The following is a 19,680-nucleotide window of genomic DNA, read 5'->3' on the forward strand; positions in this document are numbered from 1 at the left end:
GATCAATCAGAGGTTCAGGCCTTGACTCAGCAGTTCCCCTATAACAAGCCCTCTCCCTTCAGCCTTTTTCACAGGAGATGTGCTCCAGCCCTTGGATAATCTTTGTAGCCCTTCTCCGGATTCTCTCCAGAAGATCCACATCTTTTCCATGCTGGGGGCCCCAGGCTTAGATGCAGTACTCCAGCAGGGGCCATCTGAGGGCAGAAAAGTGTAGGCAACTCCCTCCCTTGCCCTGCTGGCCACCCCTCTTCTGATGGAACCCAGGATACCACTGGCCTTTTGGGCTGCAAGCACACACTACTGACATGTTGAAATTTTATTGCTGAATTTTGAAATTGAAGATTTAGGTTGGATGTTAGGGGGAAGTTCTATACAAGGAGAGTGGTTAGGCCCTGGAACGGGCTGCCCAGGGAGGTTGTGGATGCCCCGTCCTTGGATGTGTTTAAGGCCAGGTTGGACGGGGTCCTGGGCAACCTGATCTGAATGTGTGTGTTTGGTGGCCCTGCTAGGCAGGGGGGTTGGAACTATATGATCCTTGAGGTCCCTTCCAACCCGGGTGATTCTGTGATTCTGTGATTCTCTGCACCCTCCCTTCAAGTCCCAAAGACAATACTGTAGTTGTGGTCCCCAGACCCTCCATTCCCCATGTAATTATAATCAACTTACCTCACTCTCATTCCACTCTCTTAATTTTATTGAGCCATTTCTGGACATGACTTTAAAATACTTTTCTGCATAGTAACGAACAGATTGTTCAGACCTGCCACCAACGCATTACAGAACAAAATGGTAGAGAGAAGAAATAATAAAACTGTATTTATTTTGCTTTCACAAGATGGAGGGCCAAAGACTCTGCTTTTAACCTTGGAACATTGACTCTACAGGGAAAAAACCACACACACACAAAAAACAAGAACAACAAAAACATTTCACTTATGCAAAAAGGCACTTCCTTAGAGTAAGCAGTAGTACACCAAGTCAAATATTTAGTAGGTCCCAAATATGTCTGTAATCAGTCCCTGATATTGCCACAGTAGAGATTCTGTTAAGGCTTTACAATCATGAAACCATTTTACCTTCCCTGGTTCCTGGCTCACTGCGGTTTTTGTTGCTTAGCATAAAGAGCCCAAATCAGAAACAATCGTTAGAAGGAGAAACCATGTTCCACTGGCCATAGACTAGGCCAGAGTTGATGATTCTGTGGCTGCTTCTAAAGAAAGCAGTGTGTGGGAGGGGAAATGAATAGGTATAGATAGAGCATGATGTGAAAATACCATCCATTTATATCTCTTTTTGTGGTTAAGACCACTTAAGCAGTCATGAAGATCTGCTGCTCTCCACAAAGCTGTTGTTCTTAAAGATGTTCAGTGTTTGGAGATTCAGAATCCTGAATGTCTCCAGCATTGCCCTAAAGCTAAGCAGAACAAAGGGGCAGCATGCGGTGGTTTTGCACTGATGGCTGGTTGAATTCCACCGCACTGCTCTCGCTCCCCTGTCTCAAAGGAACATGAGGAGAAAATAGGATCAGAAAAAAAAAAAAAAAAAAAAAAAGCTCACAAGTTGAGATAAAGACAATTAAATTGAAGGGGAAAATAGAGAAAAACAAACAAAGGCAGTGCAGAAGCAAAGAGAGAGAGAACAATTTTTCTCTACTCTCCATTAACAAGCGATGTTTGGACATATCTTGGGAAGCAGGGCCTCAATATATGACACAGTTGTTCAGAAGGATAGACATCATAACAAGAGCCCCTCTATCTCTGTCTTCCTTCCACATTTTATTGCTGAGTGTGACGTCATGCAGCATGGAATGCCCTTCAGTCAGTTTAGATCAGCTGTCCTGGCAATGTCCCATCCCAATCTCTTGCTTATCCCCCAGCCTGCTACCCTTGGGGGAGTGGAGAGAGCTTTCTTAGCATAAGGGCACAGACAAAACATCGGTGCAATATCAGTGCTGTTCCAGCTAGATATGGAGAGCATAGCACTATATGGGCTGCTAAAGGGAAAGAACTCCACCCCAGCCAAAACCATGACACAGCATTACATATATATGTACACATTTGGAGTCACCCAGTGGAAGGGTGTTTCCAACACCTTCTTCATCCCAGAGCAGCTGCTTGTGCACAGAGCTCCTGCCTTACCCAACTGGTAGCAGGTAGCTTCCGTTGCAGAGCAGCAGCAGCTTCCAGTCAGACAGCTCAGCATGCAAATAAACAAAAGGTGCACAACCTGCTGAGCTCCCACAGCCATGTTCCCCAGGGGACAGGGAACTGTTGTGGAAAAGTGATAGGCAATTCGGCTTTCTTCTTTTTATCCTCCAAAAAAGAGAAATAAACCCAAGACAACCTGAGAAATGTTGTCATTGCGTGCACAGTCTTTTACTTTTGACTAAGTTGAACAAACCTCGCCTTGCTTCTGTTTGACATGGGAAACAGAAGAGGCTTCAGAAAACTGCAAACCTAGCAATTATCTACATCACCCTCAAAGGACTTGCAGGTAGCACTCCTTTTAAGAGCTCTTGCTATGAGGCTTCATGACACTTGAAATCTCACTGACTCATGGCCACCAGAAGGGTCACTGGAGTACCCCACTGCTGTTCCTGGGGGTAAGAAAATCCCCACACTAAAGGCAGAAAAGATTTTACAATGAGATCAGTGTAGGAGAGGGGATGGCCAATAATTTGTTCACCTCTGTCAACTCCACTGTAGTGTCAGCTCACGTGTCTCAGAAAAACTCTTTAGGTTGTGGTGAGGAACAGATACAAGGAAGCTTATGGTTTCTACCTTACTTTTGCTTCCTGCTGCTCTTTCTCTGATGTTTTTATATAATGAACTGTAAGAGCACATCCTTTTGGCTATCAAAGCAAAGGACAATTTTTTTTTGCCATTGCGTGTCCAACAAATTTGCCTCTATGGTGGAACCAAAGACACAACAGCACCGTAAGAGTGATACATTAACGTTCTCCATCATAATTCAGTCACATGCTCAGAGGAGAAGAGTAAATCTTTTCACTGCACTTCTCCAGACCTCCCAGGAGAGATTTACACTCCTGCACAATGAATAGTGAACTGGAGGAGGGCTGGAGCTACCTGGAGGCTACCTGAAGAAGTCCATCATAAATGACTCAGTTCCTGAACTTGAATTTAGACAGTAAAGGTTTCCACCACACTCTCTGTAACTTCGGGAATACTTGGAAGTATCACTTCTTTCCCTTTTGGATCAGTTTAAACACTGAAAGATCATAGATGCAGTTAGGAAAATTTGGTCACACTTACAAGCCCAGTGTAGAAGACATATCGGCTCTTCCTGTGTTACATGCAATTTAAGATGTGATTTGGGAGAGCTCTCCTGCTCATTACAGGAGAGTTAATTTGCTGTTACTATACCACAAATCACTGCTGTGCAAGAACTCTTTTTAAATGATGAACTAGACTCAGATCCTCTCATCCTGATTCACGCCAAATTTCAAAGCAAATCTTTAGACCCACAACACTAAAGAGACTCCAGTGTCCTATTCTCTCCTTGGACAAGTACCATGAGAAAGTCTCTTCCATCAAAGTCTTCAGAAGAAAAAGGAATGAAAAGAAAAACATCACTTTAGCTGTTTCACCTTTCATCTCTGTTTTCCTTCACATTTTTTCTTAAGACACCTCTTCAAGCACACCCTTAAGCTCTTCAGTTCCTGTTCTTTGCTCTCCCATCCTTTTGTTGCTTTGAGGCAGTAACAGAGGATGAGATACATGTTTCTACAAGGCCCCTTCCAGATCTGCAGCTACAGAAAGGAGTCTTAATCTTCAAGAGGTTTATGGAGGCTGCCACAAGTGGCCCAGCACTCACTCCTCATCCTGAGATTCCTCCACCTAACTGAGGAGAGCAGAAGGTGGGTCCTGCAGAGAATCAAAATATTGTTAAAGTCAAGACAAAGAGCTGCACAGATGGGCTGAAAATACAGGCTCCATCTAAACCCCACAGATGGCTTTTATCCTCAACTCCCACCACCTTCACTTCAAAAAAAGTTTATCTGAAATGAAACAGTTGAATGGTCGGGAGGTCCCAGGCAATATCTGTTAGCTGATCCTTGGAGTCAGTGCCATTTAAAGTCCATCTTCAAGACATCATATGTGGCAGGGCAGAAATGAGAATGCAGCTGAGCCAGCAAAGCCTGCGATGTGATCTCTAGCCTTGTCCCTTGGCTCTTCTTGTTCCATACATGCACAGCATAGGTGTTCTTCAGCAGTTCATTCAGCTCAGTGGAGCTGACTGCTTCAAAGTATTTCTTCCAGTCCTGCCACCGAATGGGATAAAAAGCCTCTCGGGGCAGAGCACTCACCCCTTTGCAGCTCTTACTGCTCCGAAGACTCCTGATGGAACACCACTTCTTAAAGACACGTGTTAGGAGCTGTGGGCCTTGATGCCCCCAGATCCAGCTGTTGTAGTTCTCCACAAAGTCCTGCATACAAAGCTCTATGAACTTGTGTTTGGGTGTAAAGGACAGAAAGGCTCCATTCAGTACATACTTGGACTGGGTGCCAAGCACATTGGTGAGGTTCTTTAAGTTCTTAAGCACAATGAAGTCTGTGTCCAGGTAGATGCCCCCAAACTTCCACATGATGGCAATTCTGCAGGCGTCAGACAGGATGGGTAGGAAATAAGGTTCCCAGCGCTGCTGAGCCTGCAAGTACCACTTTGCTAGAGGTGTCCCAGAGAATAGCTCCGACAAATCCAAGGGACGGATTTCCACATTGGGGAAGCAGCTTAGCAATGAGAAGCCCCAGTGGTTGGGTAATGAGGCATTTCTGTTTGCCAGGCCTTTCATGAGCACCACGACCCTCGTCCCTGGATGCGTCCGGGCAGCTGACTCCACAGAGCACATGAAGAGGTAATTTGGGTTGGTTCGTTCAGAGGTCTCCACAAAAAACACATCTCCTGGGGGAGGAGGAGGTTCACCAGCAACAGCACAGGGAGGAGAGGGAACAGAGTGAGCACAGCGGATCTGAACAGGCAAGTAGACTTGGTCCCTGTCCTTAGAGTCCTCCGTGATCCTCCAGTACAACACGATGGAGGCAAAGGACATGAACTTAAAGGCAAGGATGAAGAGAGTTCTGAGCTTGTGGCCAAGCACCACCCGGGTCAGCTTTAGCAGGCAATTGGGCATCCTGAGCATTCTTGTTCCCATCAGAGCTTGCTCTTCCAGAAGAAATGTTGTGATCTGGAGGGGAAGAAAGCAGAAAAAGAGACAAGCAGTCAGCAGACCACGAGCCACAACATATCACCATGGCAGAGCTGCATATGAACTCTCCTGTATGCCAGCATGCTAAATTATGTCTTAAGGATGTTTCTAAAGAAGTGTCCTGGCTTCTCCATTCTGCAGCAGTGCCCACAGGTCCGCATCAGAAACCACAGTTCCTATATAGATTGTTAGAATGCATGGTAAAACACACTTGCACACCTACAAAGAAGCTCAAGGGATTGGTGGCAGAAGGGGAGCTCAAGAAACAACCCTCTGGGCTCTTCCCAGAGCCATCACAGGGACCACAGCCCATCAGAGGCCCATCTGCACAAGTTCTGTGGAGTGTAGGAGCACAGAAGTACAGAATCATCATATCACAGAATCACAGAATGGCTGAGGTGGGAAAGTGACCTCTGGACATCTTCTAGTCCAAACCCCTGCTCCAGCAGGGCCACTCAGAGCAAGGTGCCCAGGCCTACATCCAGGTGGCTTTTGGAGATCTCCAGCATAGAAGGCTCTCTTCTATTTATCACAAACCAAGATTTACCCTCAATTCCCTGGATACATGCCATGCTTGCCACTTGTCAAGAAATACAGTCTTTATTCCATTTTATCTTCATGAGTCTGTCATTTTCAAACCAGATGTGTTTCAAATCAGAATTGCCTTCACCTGTGCTCCCTGTGCTTCACTCGTTGCTCGCCTCAGGTGATCAATCAGAGGTTCAGGCTGTGATTCAGCAGTTCCCATAGAAAGGGAGATATGCATAATTTAGAATAAATAAAGTCAATACAGTCCATCAGCAAAAGCAGGAGCTTTATGTCACAAACTAAAAAGTGCAGAATGTAACAGCGAACTCAATCAGCCTGCTACAGATACCTACAGGTCAGCTTAATAACAGAACAGAACCTTCCACTTTAGATCATTTATACTTCAGTTGAAAAAAAAGAAAAGAAAAATCTCAGCTGAGATTCATCTCAGTTCAGTTTTTCCTCCATTTGAAGGAGGAAACACCCTGTGATTTTGCAGCATGTCTCAAGTCCCTCAGTTTGCACACATCATCTGGCTGGCAGCACTGCACTCTGTCGGGCTTGGGAGCTGCCATGTCACAGCAAGCAGCCCTTTCTTCCATCCTCTTTCCTTGAGACTCCAAGAGAACAATGAACACTTTCTTCCCATATAGCTACAAGAAATGGCAAGACCATGTCATCTGCCCTAACTCTCTTCTCTCCCTCTTCTCTCTATGACCCACTTCAGTTCAGAAGGAAGAAGAGCACACGAGCATGGGAGACTGTATGGCTTTTGCCTCCACCACTTGTTCCAAGATGACTGCTCATAAACACTTGCAGCTGGCCAGTGCTGGCTCTTCTCTAGAGCGCTGTAAACAGGAAAACACCAAAGTGCCAACACAGCAATGCAAGTATATGCCAGTCTCGTGTATGGAAGAGGAAATGCTACCCAAGTGACATGTACATGGGCTTTGTATGGTTTGCCATGTGATCTGTAAGCAGTTTGCATCCCAGCACAGTGAGCATACTGTTGCAGTCTTGACTTCAGAAATTCAATATCATGTGATTTATTACCAACTACCTTTTTCTAAATTTATTAGCAATCAACTTTACTTTTAATTTCCAACTCAGCTCCTGAGCAGAAGAAGTGAAACAATTAAACAAATAGTTTGGGAAATACCTTTCCTCTCTTTTCCCAGGCTCCTCTTCAGCTCCTCTTTCCCCCTCCTGCTCAGTACCAGCTTCCTTTCTTTTCCCTGCTGCTTACACTCATTCTGTTCCTGTTCCTTTGGTCAATGCATAACAGCTTATTTTTGCCACTTTTTCCATCTTACTCCTTCCCACCACTGCTTCTTGCTTCTTACAGCTCTTCTGCCCAGCCCTCCACAGCCTGCAGTCCTTCAGAGCATACCCACCCTGGCACAGGCTCTCTGCAGGACACAGGGAAATCCCCATTCTGACATCAATCATCCACCAGCCACAGACCCACAGGCATGTCCCTGTGCCCATATGGTTCCTCTTCGGGCATGGACCTTCAAGGGTATCCCTGCCCCAGCTTGGGTTGTCCACATGCCACAATCCCTCAAGGGTACTTTTACTGCACTACCTCCTTCAAGGACAGCACCTCCACCCATGTACCCTTCCACACCTCTCCTCCTCGCCCTCCCTTCGCTCTGGAGACATTTCTTTGTGTATGTCCTCTCACCTCCTTTTGCATGCCCTCCAGTGTTTCCTCTCAGGTCTCCTCTGCCTCCTCACATCTTTGCTCATGTCTCCTTTTGCTTGTCCTCATGCAGGTCTTGACCTTCCTCCTGCCCCTTGTCACCTTTTCAAGTCCCATTCTGTGATTCCTCACATCACCTCACGCCTACCCCCTGTGACTTTTGTTCATAGCAGCTGTCTCTGTTTCTTAAACACACTTGGGCAGAGGTGCCACAAGGAGCTGAGGGGTTGCAGTTTTGGTGTGCAATGGGTTGTTATGCTCATGGCCTCCTCCCACTCAGCCCACCCCCTGCAACTCCAGTTCCCCAGAGCCTGCCATTTAAGTTCCTCATTGTTTGGGTTTTTTTTTCCTCTGCAAGGGAAATACGCATTTGGATTTTGGCTTACCACCTGTCGAGCAGTTCTGCATCACTGGTGCAAACAAAAGAAGTCATACTATTGGCGGTGAAGGTCACTGCCCCTGAGAGGCTCATGTATTGGCGTCCCTTTGTGGCAACATCTGCTTCCCAATGTTCCCTTTACAATGGAAAGTCTTTAAACAAATAAAGTACATGAGAGACCGTAAGTTCACATTTACATTTACCTACTTGTAGTACAAAGGGCTTGCCAGTTAAACCAATCTAAGATCAAATTTCCACAAAAAAGGAGGATTCTTTCAAGTGTTTAAGGCAGAAAATTCAGCCTACAAAGTCCTCCGATAGTTTAGCTTCCAGAGAACAGCTTGACTGAAGAATAAATCTTGGGAAAAGGTAATCAAGAGAGCACTACTGCTCCCCCAACACCTCTCCTATAAGCAGTGGGGAAATAGCAGTGTCCCAAAAATAGCAGTGCTTTCTCTTTAAGCTACTCTGCAGCCCAAGGGAAGAGAAGGATCTCTGGCAGTAAATAATAGCAGCAAATGACAACAGCTGTTCCAGCAACAGCAGTGAAGCACCAGGGAAAGCACAAGCACTCATCCTATAGCTCCCTTTGCTTCAAGTGACAGCCAGCCAAGCATGGCTGGAGCAGTGTGCTGTGCACTGAGCAAGACACAGAGAACGGCAGTCAGAACCTGCCACGAGGCAGATGGGGCTGCACTTCACTGTAGGTGGCAGAAGAGAACCCCAGAGCACATCTCTGTGGGTCAGGCAAGGTGCTGCTTTTAAATGTTGTGTTTTATGTGCTGCCTAACGCTGAGCCCAGGATGTTTTCCTAAGTGAATGTTGCAAGAGACCTGGAGTGTTTTGCTGCTGCTTAATGGAGGATGTCTTATCCATAATCAATTCCTCTGTTTACATGTTTCAGCTGTTGCCTTGGTTTTCCCCAGAAAGCGGTGACAAGTGTTCTAGGGGTAGCACCTGTACCTTTTCTCTAAAAGCCATTAGAAACACTTCACAAGGAAATACAAAAAAAATTCCCAAAACCTCAATCAAAGGAAAAATGACCAAGTAAACTTTTGAATAACCTTTTTTACACCAAAATTAAGTAAATCAAACACGAACCTAGAGCTCAGAGAATTTAGAATAACTAGTGGGTGTAATTTGCATCAAAAACATGTGGTGGTAAGGCCAGAGAAGAAGCTGCTGAAAGTTTGCATAAATCAGCTTTCGGTTGATGTGTTTCAGAGCTACAGAAATGCATTTCCTTTCTTTCAAGAACAATGGAAAATCAAAGCTGGCAAAGCTTTCATCACAAACAAGTTAGGAAAAAGGCAGACCTACAGATTATGCAAAGCTTGTGACATTTTTCAGCTCAAAGACCATGCACAACACTGCTCTGCTCTGTTCCTTCAGCTTTTACCCCTTTGATAGTTCAAGTTCAGCACTTTTACAAACCCAGTACATAGGAAGTGATGCAGTGATTTGTTACAATGTGCTGGGTAGAGTTATGGTCAAGATTGGTCTTTAGGAATACTTGGTGTGAGGCATTCTGCAGCAGAACGGTGGAGGTGGGACTGGTGTTTGAAGCTATGCTTTTCGGTCCTGCCCCCAGGCCACAACAGCAAACACAAATCAGAGGCATGAAGCCACTCGTGATCTCAGCCTCAGTGAGAAGTGGTCTTTCAAAAGTCTACTCAGGTGCTGTAGTTAACATGTTTAAAATGCCTTGACTTTGTCCACAAACTGTATCTAAGTCAAAGCATTTTGCTTATTAATGCTTTCCCCAGTGCTATCACTGTCCATTGGGTTAACTCATGATGCAACCACGTCAACTCTTGCAACATGCGAATGCACCACATTCGTGATCTAGGTGAGGCCCTGTCTTTCCCCATTTGCACCGTGAAAGTAATTCATGACAGAAGTGGGGTTCTGTGAAATCCACAAGTCATGGATGCTTGGAAGGAGGGTGTACAGAAACAGTGAAAATGGCTAAAAGAGATGGAAAATGGCTAGGTGGGATTGGAGTAGGGTAGCTAACAGTTGTTTTAATTGGGAAATCCTGCAAGAAGAATTTCAGAGGTGGCAGTCACAAACGTGAAAGAACAGAGGAAAAGGAACTTTTCACTGGTCTCCACACAGTGGTACCAGATGCTGGAAGCATTTTGCTTAGAACTGCAAAACAAAGAGTAGAAACCTGAGTACAGGCATTAAAAACCAGCTCACAAGCCACTTTATATCAAGCTAAGGATGCCTAAGCACGAGCAGCTGCCCTTGAGTCTCACAGTCATGACAAAAGCCAATTATTTCAAGAATTAAGAACTAACATCATTTCTCTGGTTTTACAACTGCTCAAGCAGAAATGCACATGCCCAACCTCAGTGAAATGACTGGAAGAAAATACACACTGACATTTGGCATTGTGAAGAATGACTCTGAGACTGAACTTTCTGCCACCACACAGTTGTCCAAACCTAAGCAGGGAAACACAGCCTCTCTGCACCCTATTACTAAAAATTTCATGGTGCAACTTCTGCCAATGGAGGTGCTCCTCCACTGCCTTGGGTCACCACAACCTCTATCAATTGTATTGCAGATCAGTTTGGGCAAATATCCTTAAAATATTCCAAATATTCAAAGGAGAACTGGTTTGGATGAGTGTGACGATGCTGCACACCTTGAGATCAGGATGAAGTCAGACAGATATTCCTGGAAAACAGAATAGTTCTTCAAAGTTCCAGCAGAGGTGCAGTTGAAAACACCTTCTCTTTATTAAATTCAGTGTGACATGGTATAATGCAAATGTGTAGAAGATGAGCATATAATCTTCCTCCCTCCCTGGGATACTTTTGAATGCTTCTCTGAGTGGACTGGCCGCCCAGAATATCCTTAATGCACAAGGTGCTCTACTCTGGGACGTCAGTGATAGCAACAGATACAGGGAAAGCAAGTTTAGCCTTAATGTTGCATAGGGAGACTCAGACTTGGAGTAGAAGGACTTCAAGACTGGACATCCTTCAGAAATAGTACCCCTATCTTGACTAACCACTGGGAAGGAAATGTTATGGTTGCACAATGGTCAATAAGCCATGACACAAAAGCTATATGGAAAACTGAGAATGAGCAAGCTGAAGGTTTAGGATAAGAAAACAAAGTTGAAAGGTGAATTAAAAGGGAAGAATTAGAATTAAGTATGACAAAAGGCCTGTCATAGTGACTGTGACGGAAATATTTGGGACAGCCCAGGTGAATCTGATGGCAAAGTAACTGATTCTATAACCTCTTTATCAAACAAGAAATCATTGCTGTTGACCCACGGGGGAATAATCCACAGAGGTGGGATTCTACTATAGTTTGAGATTCTAATGTGGATGCCACGTACCAAAAACAGCCTAGGTAGTCAATCATTAAATGGTGATGCCTCCTCTGGCATGGCGAAGCAGCAAGAGTATCTCTGTTTGCACTAGTGGCAGATTTGGCTTTAGGTCCCGGAATTCCCACCCTCAGAGGGAATGTACTCAAACCCTATGAACCTTCACTATTGGGTGGATCCACTACCAAGACTGTGGCTGGGAATGTCTTATCGCTTGACAAGCTCCAGATTAATTTCAGGAAGCACTATTACTAGCAACTCCTATAACCTTATTACACTGAGCTGAAGCCCCAGGTGAATAAGCTAGTGCATGGCTCATTCCTGCTATTGACTGAGGTCTGTTGAACCTGAATCACCTGTATTGACCCTGACTTGAGGTCTGTTGAAAAAGGACAGGGAAATGAGCATGACATGCTTCAATGGCAAGGCCCTACCCCATTCACCATATGGGATGAATCATACTGATGAACTGCTGGTTTGGCATGAAATGAAACACTGTGAGAAACCTTCCTCTTAAAATTGTTGTTTTATGTACACCATGATTGGATCACACTCAGTGGTTACAGTAGTGCCTGTTCCAGCATCCCTGGGGATGTATCAGCAATCATGATGTTGAGTTTGCGAACAACATATCTCAGGTGGGTGATGAATCAGATTGCTGATCTGGCACCCTCCAACATTGAATACTGAATTCTGATTGTTAGCAGAACCAATCCACAATGCATTTTGGAACCAACCTAATTTGGCAAACTTACTTCCCAGCACTGAATAATCCGAATCATCAAAAACTCTTGAAGCATGCTTCCATGGCAAGCCCACTTAGAGCTTTACAATGTGCCACTGTGTACAAATGAAGAGCAGGTGGGAAAAACATGCAGTTATACCTTTTTTACAATCATGCCCAAGCACAGTTTCTATTTAAATGTAACAGCACACAAGCTTGTCCTGATGCTGATCAGGGCCTGTGATAATGGCTCAGCAATTACAAACAAATGTGCATTTAATGGCTTGAAATTCCAGAATCTCACATGCAATGCTAATAACAAATTCTCAAAGATGCTGCAATTTCACTGGCCCTAATTCTACATGACATAGTCTGCCGAGTAATGGTCAGCTGAGTAATAACAATAGCCGGAATACAGTTTGCCCAGACAATATGTCTGGCTGTACAAATGGAAACCTATTTTGCAAAATCTGGTTGAGCCAAACATGAAACTTAATTGTTCTCCTGACCCACAGTGCTCATTCTGCAAACATCAAAACAACTCCAGATACTGTTTTAACAGTTGGATGGCTGTGGTTTTTTGGCATTGGTATGTATAAAAATATACCACCACAGTGGGTTGCTACTTAATCACATAACTACAGATTCATAATCACAGAATGGCTTGGGTTAGAAGGGGCCTTAAAGCCCACCCAGTTCCAACCCTCTGCCATGGACAGGGTTACTGCTCACTAAGGCTGCCCAGGGCCCCATCCAACCGGGCTCTGAACACCTCCAGGGATGGGACAGCACAACTTCTCTCAGCAGCCCGTGCTACTGCATCACTATCCTTGGAGTAAAGAATTTCTTTCTAATATAGAATCTAAATCTGTCCTTTTTTTAGTTTAAAACCACTCTCCCTAGATATATCATTAGCAGACTATGTAAAAAGTCTGTCCCCATCCTGTTTATAAGCTCTTTTTAGGTACTGGAAGGCCATAATGATGTCTCCCTGAAGCTTTCTCTTTTCCAGGATTAACAAGCTCAGCTTCCTCTGTCTTCCATTGTATAAGAGGTGCTCCAGTCCTCTAAGCATCTTTGTGGCCCTCCTCTGGACCTGCTCCAGCAGCTCCACATCTTTCTTGTGCTGAGGACCCCAGACTTGGACATAATACTCCAGGTGAAGAGAGGGACAATCACCTCCCTAGCTCTGTTGACCATTTTTGATGCAGCCCAGAATACAGCCTTCTGGACTGCAACTGTTGGCTCATGTCCAGCTTTTCATCCACCAGAACCTCCAAGTCCTTTTCCACCAGGTTGCTCTCAATGAATACTTCCAGTGTGCACACATATCTGGGGTTGCCCCAACCCAAGTGCAAAACACTGTACTTGGCCTTGTTGAATCTCATTAGGTTCACACAAGCCCACTTTTCAAGCTTGTCCAGGTCCCTTTCGATGGCACAATACCATAACACACCTCAAGCCTTATGCATTTCAATCTAAATAACTGTCACTTATTTTTCCAAATACCCGATACCCAGTTTATCATAAGCACAGAATATTCAAACCCTTAGCAACAAGATCAACTGCATTTCATAAGGCTGTATGCTTACTGCTTCTAAACTTGGGTGCTTCTGAACCGAAATGAGCTATTGATAACACCTCTGCTGTACTCAAAATTACCCAAAATACAACGATAGATGCTTTAACAAACCCACAGATGGAGCTCACTTTCACAATTTGCAATTTGAAATCATGAGGCCTTAGGCCATCTTTTAGCTTCACAATGAGGAGTTTCTGCATTCATGTGACTTGTTGCTTTTTAAGTGGTTGGATATGGTGTGAATGCTATTCAGCAGCACATCCTTATTTGTCACCAAACTGTGCAAGGACAACCCTTGCTCAAAGGTCTGTCCACCAATTGGGCCAGACCTCAGTGTGTAGGGATGGCATGCCTTACCAATAGTAGCTTTTATTTTAATTGCAGGCTCTATTCTTTTCTGTATTCTTTAATGTATCTTGCACCACTTTACTGTGTGTTTCCCTCCTTTCTAAATCAATACGATTCATGTGTGCTTTACCTTCCAAACCACCCCAGAAGCTCCAGCATTGCTCTCACACGGCCATAAGACTCCTCCACCTCAGGCACTAGGTGGCAAGAAAGACAAAGCAAGTATAGTGTAGTCTCACTCCTAACAAGTCAGAACTGGCTGCAGGCCAGGGGCATGGGTGGTTCATGTCCTTATGCTGGTAGGTTGAACTCCGTAAAGACAGCCCCTACCAGTGGCCTGAATGGTGGTTCTCTCCACCCAGCTTCAGTAATACAAAACAGGCCTGGCTTTTGCCCAAGATGGATGCGCTAAATGTTCTCCTCTATTTCTCCTGTTCCTTTTACTCCCTTAGCAGATGAAGCTTTGTTGGGACAGTGGTGGACTTGTGACGTGATGACATTAACTCCAGAACCCTGCAAAACACCACAGCCCTGATACAGATCTGCTTTGAGGTGACGCTCTGTCCATCACTTTTGCTTTGTGACAGTCGCTGACATTACACCTGTTTCCAGGTGAAGTCACCACCCAAAATAAGATCTGTGGATCTGTTCTGGAAAGTGAGTTACCAACAAAGTAAGGGATTTAATATGTTTGTTTGGGCAGGAGTGGCTGAGAAAGACAACCCCAGATAAGTGCAGAGAAAAGGATCTGAAAGAAGACGCAGCAAGCAGAAGACTTTCACATGCATGGGAAGTACATGCCGTGAGGAGCTAAATGATAGCGTATGAGGACAGGAAGAGCTTGAACAGTGTTCCCAACCTCTCCTGACATCACATGCTAGACCATGATGCAAACCCCAACAGTATAAATAGCAAGATTACTCCATGCTGTACTCTACTGATGCAGTCTCATTCCCACATGGAAAAGGTACATTTGCGTGGTTTTATGTGCTAGCTGCAACTGGCAGGCAGCACCTTACCTCTGTGGTTATGACCAAATAAAAAAATTAGATGGATAAAGAATTACACATAAGAACTTGCCAAAGTATGGGTCGATATCAAAAGAAAAGCAAACCAGCAGCTAATTGAGCTAATTGCAGCTGAATCCACTCCCTTCCTCCTCAGGCTTTTCTTTCACGCTCCTTTGCCCCTGCCATGCCCAGCCCTGAAAAGCTTGAGCACCGTAAAGTGAATTCTTACTTGTTTGGCTTCCAGAACTGGTTTTGCTCCACTGCGGAGTGAGACACAAACAATGGCACAAAGAGATGCTGCAAGAAGCAGCATTCAGGTGGCTGCACTATTACAGCTGCACATCACTTAGCTCAGTGGCATCATCAAATTGCATCCCGAGGCTTCACAGTCCCCAGCTGCTAAACCTGGCCCTGTGAGACTGCTGGCTTCTTTGGAGACACTGTCTGCTGGAAGCTGCTAATGCCTTGAGAGCCAGTGGGAAACCAATGAGAAGGGAAATGTGGGTAACAGCCATGAGCTGCACACCTGCAATCAACTCAGGGCAGACAGGTTGCTATTCACCTGATATCTGACCCTCAAGGAAGAGTACCGCTTTTATGCTGACAGATGATGAGCATGAGAAAAGAAGGGCATTCATGTTGACTTCCCAGTCATCGGTTCTCCCCACAAAACCAGTGCCTGGAGACACAGCTGTATTTGTGCTTCTGGCTTTCATGATAACAAAAATAGTCATAGTGCAAAGCTGGCAGTGCTTGGCAGAAGCTGGGGTGGGATGCAGGCAGGATGCAGAAGCATCCGGCCTGTGCAGAGCAGCCCCTCATGCATTGGGAAACAACGCACTGGTTTAGATCACTCTTAGCCAATACTGTGGGACTCACCATCTTTCAACTTCCCAGCTTTTAGGTCACTAAGTACAGGAGTTACTCATTTCTTCACAACTGCTTTGCCAGGGCTCTCTCCCCCTATTACTACAGCAAGCATTCCCACAGCCCTCTCGTGAGGCTCAGTCCTTCTTCTCCAGCCCTCCCTCCAGCCTTAGCCCTGCTCAAACCCCAGCGCTTTCCAGGTCAGCTCCGTCAGTTCACGAAGGCCGTCCGAGCTCCCCCGTCACCAGCTCTGTTGCTTCTCCCCCTGGGTCCGGGTCAGCCGCACCCCGCCCGAGCCTTCCTTTGCACCTCATCTTCTCACCGCACCGCTGCCCGGCGGCGGACCCGGCTGTCGATTCGTCCTTCTCGGGTTGCACGGCGCCTTTCAGCCCGCACGGCATGCGGGCACCGTGCGTGCAGCCCCTTCGGAAAGCGATGCCCGCTTGTAGCACGGACGGATGGCAGAGGACTCAGCGCAGCGGTAGGAGGCAGACCTCTTCGCCCGGGCTCTCCGCAGCACTACGAGCGGGCAGACTGCGAGCTCCAAGCAGAGCGGCTCCAGCTCCCGGGAAGCTGAGGGCAAAGCTGCGACGAAGACGGACGCGCTGCGCCCATGGAAAAAAATCGGCCGCGGAAAAAAAATAAAAAAATAAAAAAAATTCTCCAATTCCCCCCGTCGCGCCGGGCGGGTCGGGGCCGCCGACCCCGGCGGCAGCCCCACGCCCCGTCCCCCCGCGATCGCCCCGCGCTCCGCTCACCTCCGCGCCCTCCGGCAGCGCCTAGGGGCCGGACTGGGACCGGGACCGCACTCGGACCCGGGCCGGGTACCCCAGCCACCGGCCCGGCAGCGCCGCCCCCGCCCCGCCCGCAGGCCGGGGCCGCCTCCTGAAGGCACCGTCATGGAAGGATCGCGGCCGATTTGTTCCTCTCCGTGTTGGGATGTCGGCCTGCGGGGCCGGCCGGCTGCGGTGAAAAGGACAGGGATGCAGAGGCGCGGCCCCGCGCTGCGGGGAGAGAGCAACAGGAGTCATAGAAGCATTAAGGTTGGAAAAGACCTCTAAGATTGTCTAGTCCAACCGTCTGCCTACCACCAATACTGCCCACTAACCATGTCCCTGAGTACTACATTTATCTTTTCCTTAAATACCTCCCCGGGCAGTCCGTTCCAGTGCCTGACCACTCTTTCCGAGAAGAAATTTTTCCTAATATCCAGTCTGAACCTTCCCTGGTGCAACTTGAGGCTGTTTCCTCTCGCCGTTACCCAGGAGAAGAAGCTGATGCCCACATCACCTCTACCTCATTCCAAGGAGTTGGAGAGAGCAATGTGGTCTCCCCTGAGTCTCATCCAGACTGAACAAGCCCTCTTCCCTCAGCCACTCCCCTAAGATTTGTGCTCCAAACCTCTCACCAGCTTCACTGCTCTTCTCTGGACACACTTCAGGGCCTCAATGTCTTTCTTAAAATGAGGGCCCAAAACTGAACACAGTACTCAAGGAAGGACAGGATCACACCAGCCCCTCTGCTGCGAAGGGCAGGAGTGACAAAGCAGCACAGCCAACCACATGTGAGGCTGTAAAATCAATTAAAAAAAAAAAAGGGGGGAAAAGGAGAAAAGGAAAAAAAGAGAGAATGGCAGCTTACCTGGTGAGTGTTTTGCATATTGCAAAACAAGAGATGCCTGCCCTGAGGTGGGAGGAAATTCTGCCTGAATCATTCTTGGCAAATGACTGCTCCACAGGTTCTCAATGAGCACGGATAAAGGGAAGAGTGGCCTTTGTTTGGAACAGCACCACCTGTACAGCCATGGAGGGACATCACTGGTGATTTTTGGATGCAGGTTGGCCAATAAAAGGAGCTATGCAGGCAGAGCTGACCCACCTAGAACTCAGCCCCAAGCCTGTTAGCCATGCCCCAGCACTGCTGTTGGTGGTTAGCCTGTCATAGTGTGTTGCTGTGTGTTACAGAACACCCGTAAGAAACATTTTCATGAAAGCAATTTTGACATTCCTTAAACAAAACAAAAACAAAAATATTTTCCCAGGAGTGAAGCAATCTAAAACCACTTCTTTTTTTCTTTTTTATTTCTTTTTCCAGGAATAACATTAAATTGCTTCTTTCCTAACACCAGGCCTGAATCCAGTTCGAAGTTACAGTGGATTTCAAGTTATTTTTCACTGCCAGAGCCACCACCAACTCTCTGCCTCCCTTGGCTGCCCCAAGGCCAACACTCAGAGGACAGGGACACGGTACACTCGTGGGGACCCATACGGTGCTGGCCCTGTGCACGTAGCAGAATGAGAGTGGGGCCACTTGTTGTGGGAAGCTCACAGGCAGAACTCACCTGCGTGAGCGCATGGGACTGTAGGTTGCCACCCTCAGTAGGTCCCTTTGACCCTACAAAGGGCCTGTGGCTCGCTTAGCCAGATCTCCAGGCAAAGGAAGGAATGGGCTGTCTATGCTAGCAGGAGCTCACCCCTCAAAGTGGAGCTGCTGGAACAAACAGTGCTGGCAGATACGGAAATCCCTTTTAGAAGCATTAGCGCGGTGCTCTCAGGGCGGTATCGCTTTTATCGATGGGAACTTGCCAAATCGATGTTGCCAATTGAGTCAGCTGCGGTTACAAGCAGGTGGGTTAGAAATTAAAACATGATAAGAGAAGAGTGGGAACAGCACGGTGCCTCCAGGAGAAGACAGAACCTCTGCTGCCCTAATCTTAAGCCAAGGGGAGCTCTGCTGCTGTGAGAATATAGCCTCCAGCTGGAGTAAGGGCCAGAACCCTCTGGCTGGCTGAAAAATGGTCCAAACACATCTCTGTTTCATGCTTCCCTCCTGAGGCTCGCACAGGCCAGCAATAAACATGAACAACTGCACCATGGCTGTGCCTGGCTGCAGGGAGCTGCAGGAGGAGCTCTGGGCTGTGTGCAATGCGTGGATGCTTTCCTTTCCAGAATTTCCAGGGAAATTCTGCAGCTGGTAGCAATGGTCCAGAGCCCCACAACCACTGTGCATCCACCAGGACCAGCAGGAGCTGTGCATCCCACTGCCATTGCCAGCACCCAGCACTCCCTTACGCCTGCTCATGTCCATCATCCACTGGGCATCTCTGTCTCCATATCAGGAGAGCAGCTGCACGCAGTAAAACATCCATGTGTCTCACAGCTCAAACTATAGTGGGATTGAGATGGAATTAATGTGTCATATAAGGGGGGCAGCACCTCACAGTAGGTCGTGCTCCTACTCTTACAGGAACAAAGGCCAATGATGAAGCCTTTTGTTTGATACTGTCTTTAAGGATATTTGTTGATTTAAATATTACACTCAAAATATAAATTGCTCTTTAGTCTGAGGCTATTAGGGAATAAAACACATTTGGGACACTGTATGTATGTGGTTGCAAAAGGTCCATTTTCAACAGTCAGGCCAGCTTATCACTGATCTGTTGCTGCTGCAGGTCCCAATGCACCTTCCAGAAAGAGGATGGCCAGTTGCACATGCTGGGGCTTTAGTGCATCATCGACACCATCATTAACATCAAGTTTCTCGTTGATGTTGATGCAACATGAAAAGAATGTTTGCCATGCTGAACTCCACAGGATATCTGTCACTTGTCAGGATTAATTCCTAATGAGCTGCCTCCTTTTCCCACTGGCAGCATCACTGCTCTGGCTATGCTGATCACAGAATCACAAAATTGTAGGGGCTAGAAGAGGCTTCTGCAGAACATCGAGTCCAACCCCTGCTAAAGCAGGTTTCCTGCAGTAGATTACATAGGAAAGCATCCAGGAGGGTTTTGAATATCTTCAGAGAAGGAGACCCTACAGCCTCACTGGGCAGCCTGTTTCAGTGCTCCATCACCCTCACGCTAAAGAAGCTCTTCCTTGATGCCCAGCCTTCCCAAGCACAGGTTTGGGGCCTCAGTCCTAAAGACCATTGGGCACTGAAGGAGTGACCCTGCCATGTGCTG

General features: G+C 46.7%; 1 protein-coding gene across 3 annotated transcripts; it reads right to left on the reverse strand.

Moving 5' to 3' along the window:
* Positions 1-803: 803 nt before the first annotated feature.
* Positions 804-16,551, reverse strand: A4GALT (alpha 1,4-galactosyltransferase (P blood group)). 3 transcript variants are annotated; one of them, XM_042835090.1, is made up of 2 exons: positions 16,475-16,551; positions 804-5,206 (listed from the first exon to the last, which is right to left on the reverse strand). In XM_042835090.1, exon 2 carries the CDS (start codon positions 5,171-5,173, stop codon positions 4,082-4,084), a length of 1,092 nt encoding a protein of 363 aa, XP_042691024.1. In that variant the 5' UTR covers positions 5,174-5,206; positions 16,475-16,551; the 3' UTR covers positions 804-4,081. The 3 variants fall into 3 exon arrangements, with proteins under 3 accessions (XP_042691024.1, XP_042691023.1, XP_042691022.1); XM_042835089.1 differs by lacking the exon at positions 16,475-16,551 and adding an exon at positions 15,729-16,067; XM_042835088.1 differs by lacking the exon at positions 16,475-16,551 and adding an exon at positions 7,440-8,456.
* Positions 16,552-19,680: the final 3,129 nt, after the last annotated feature.

The sequence above is a fragment of the Centrocercus urophasianus genome, unplaced genomic scaffold, assembly GCF_019232065.1.
Source record: "Centrocercus urophasianus isolate 14NV4802_14NV808 unplaced genomic scaffold, USGS_Curo_1.0 seq_5, whole genome shotgun sequence".
NCBI classification, from domain to species: domain Eukaryota; kingdom Metazoa; phylum Chordata; class Aves; order Galliformes; family Phasianidae; genus Centrocercus; species Centrocercus urophasianus.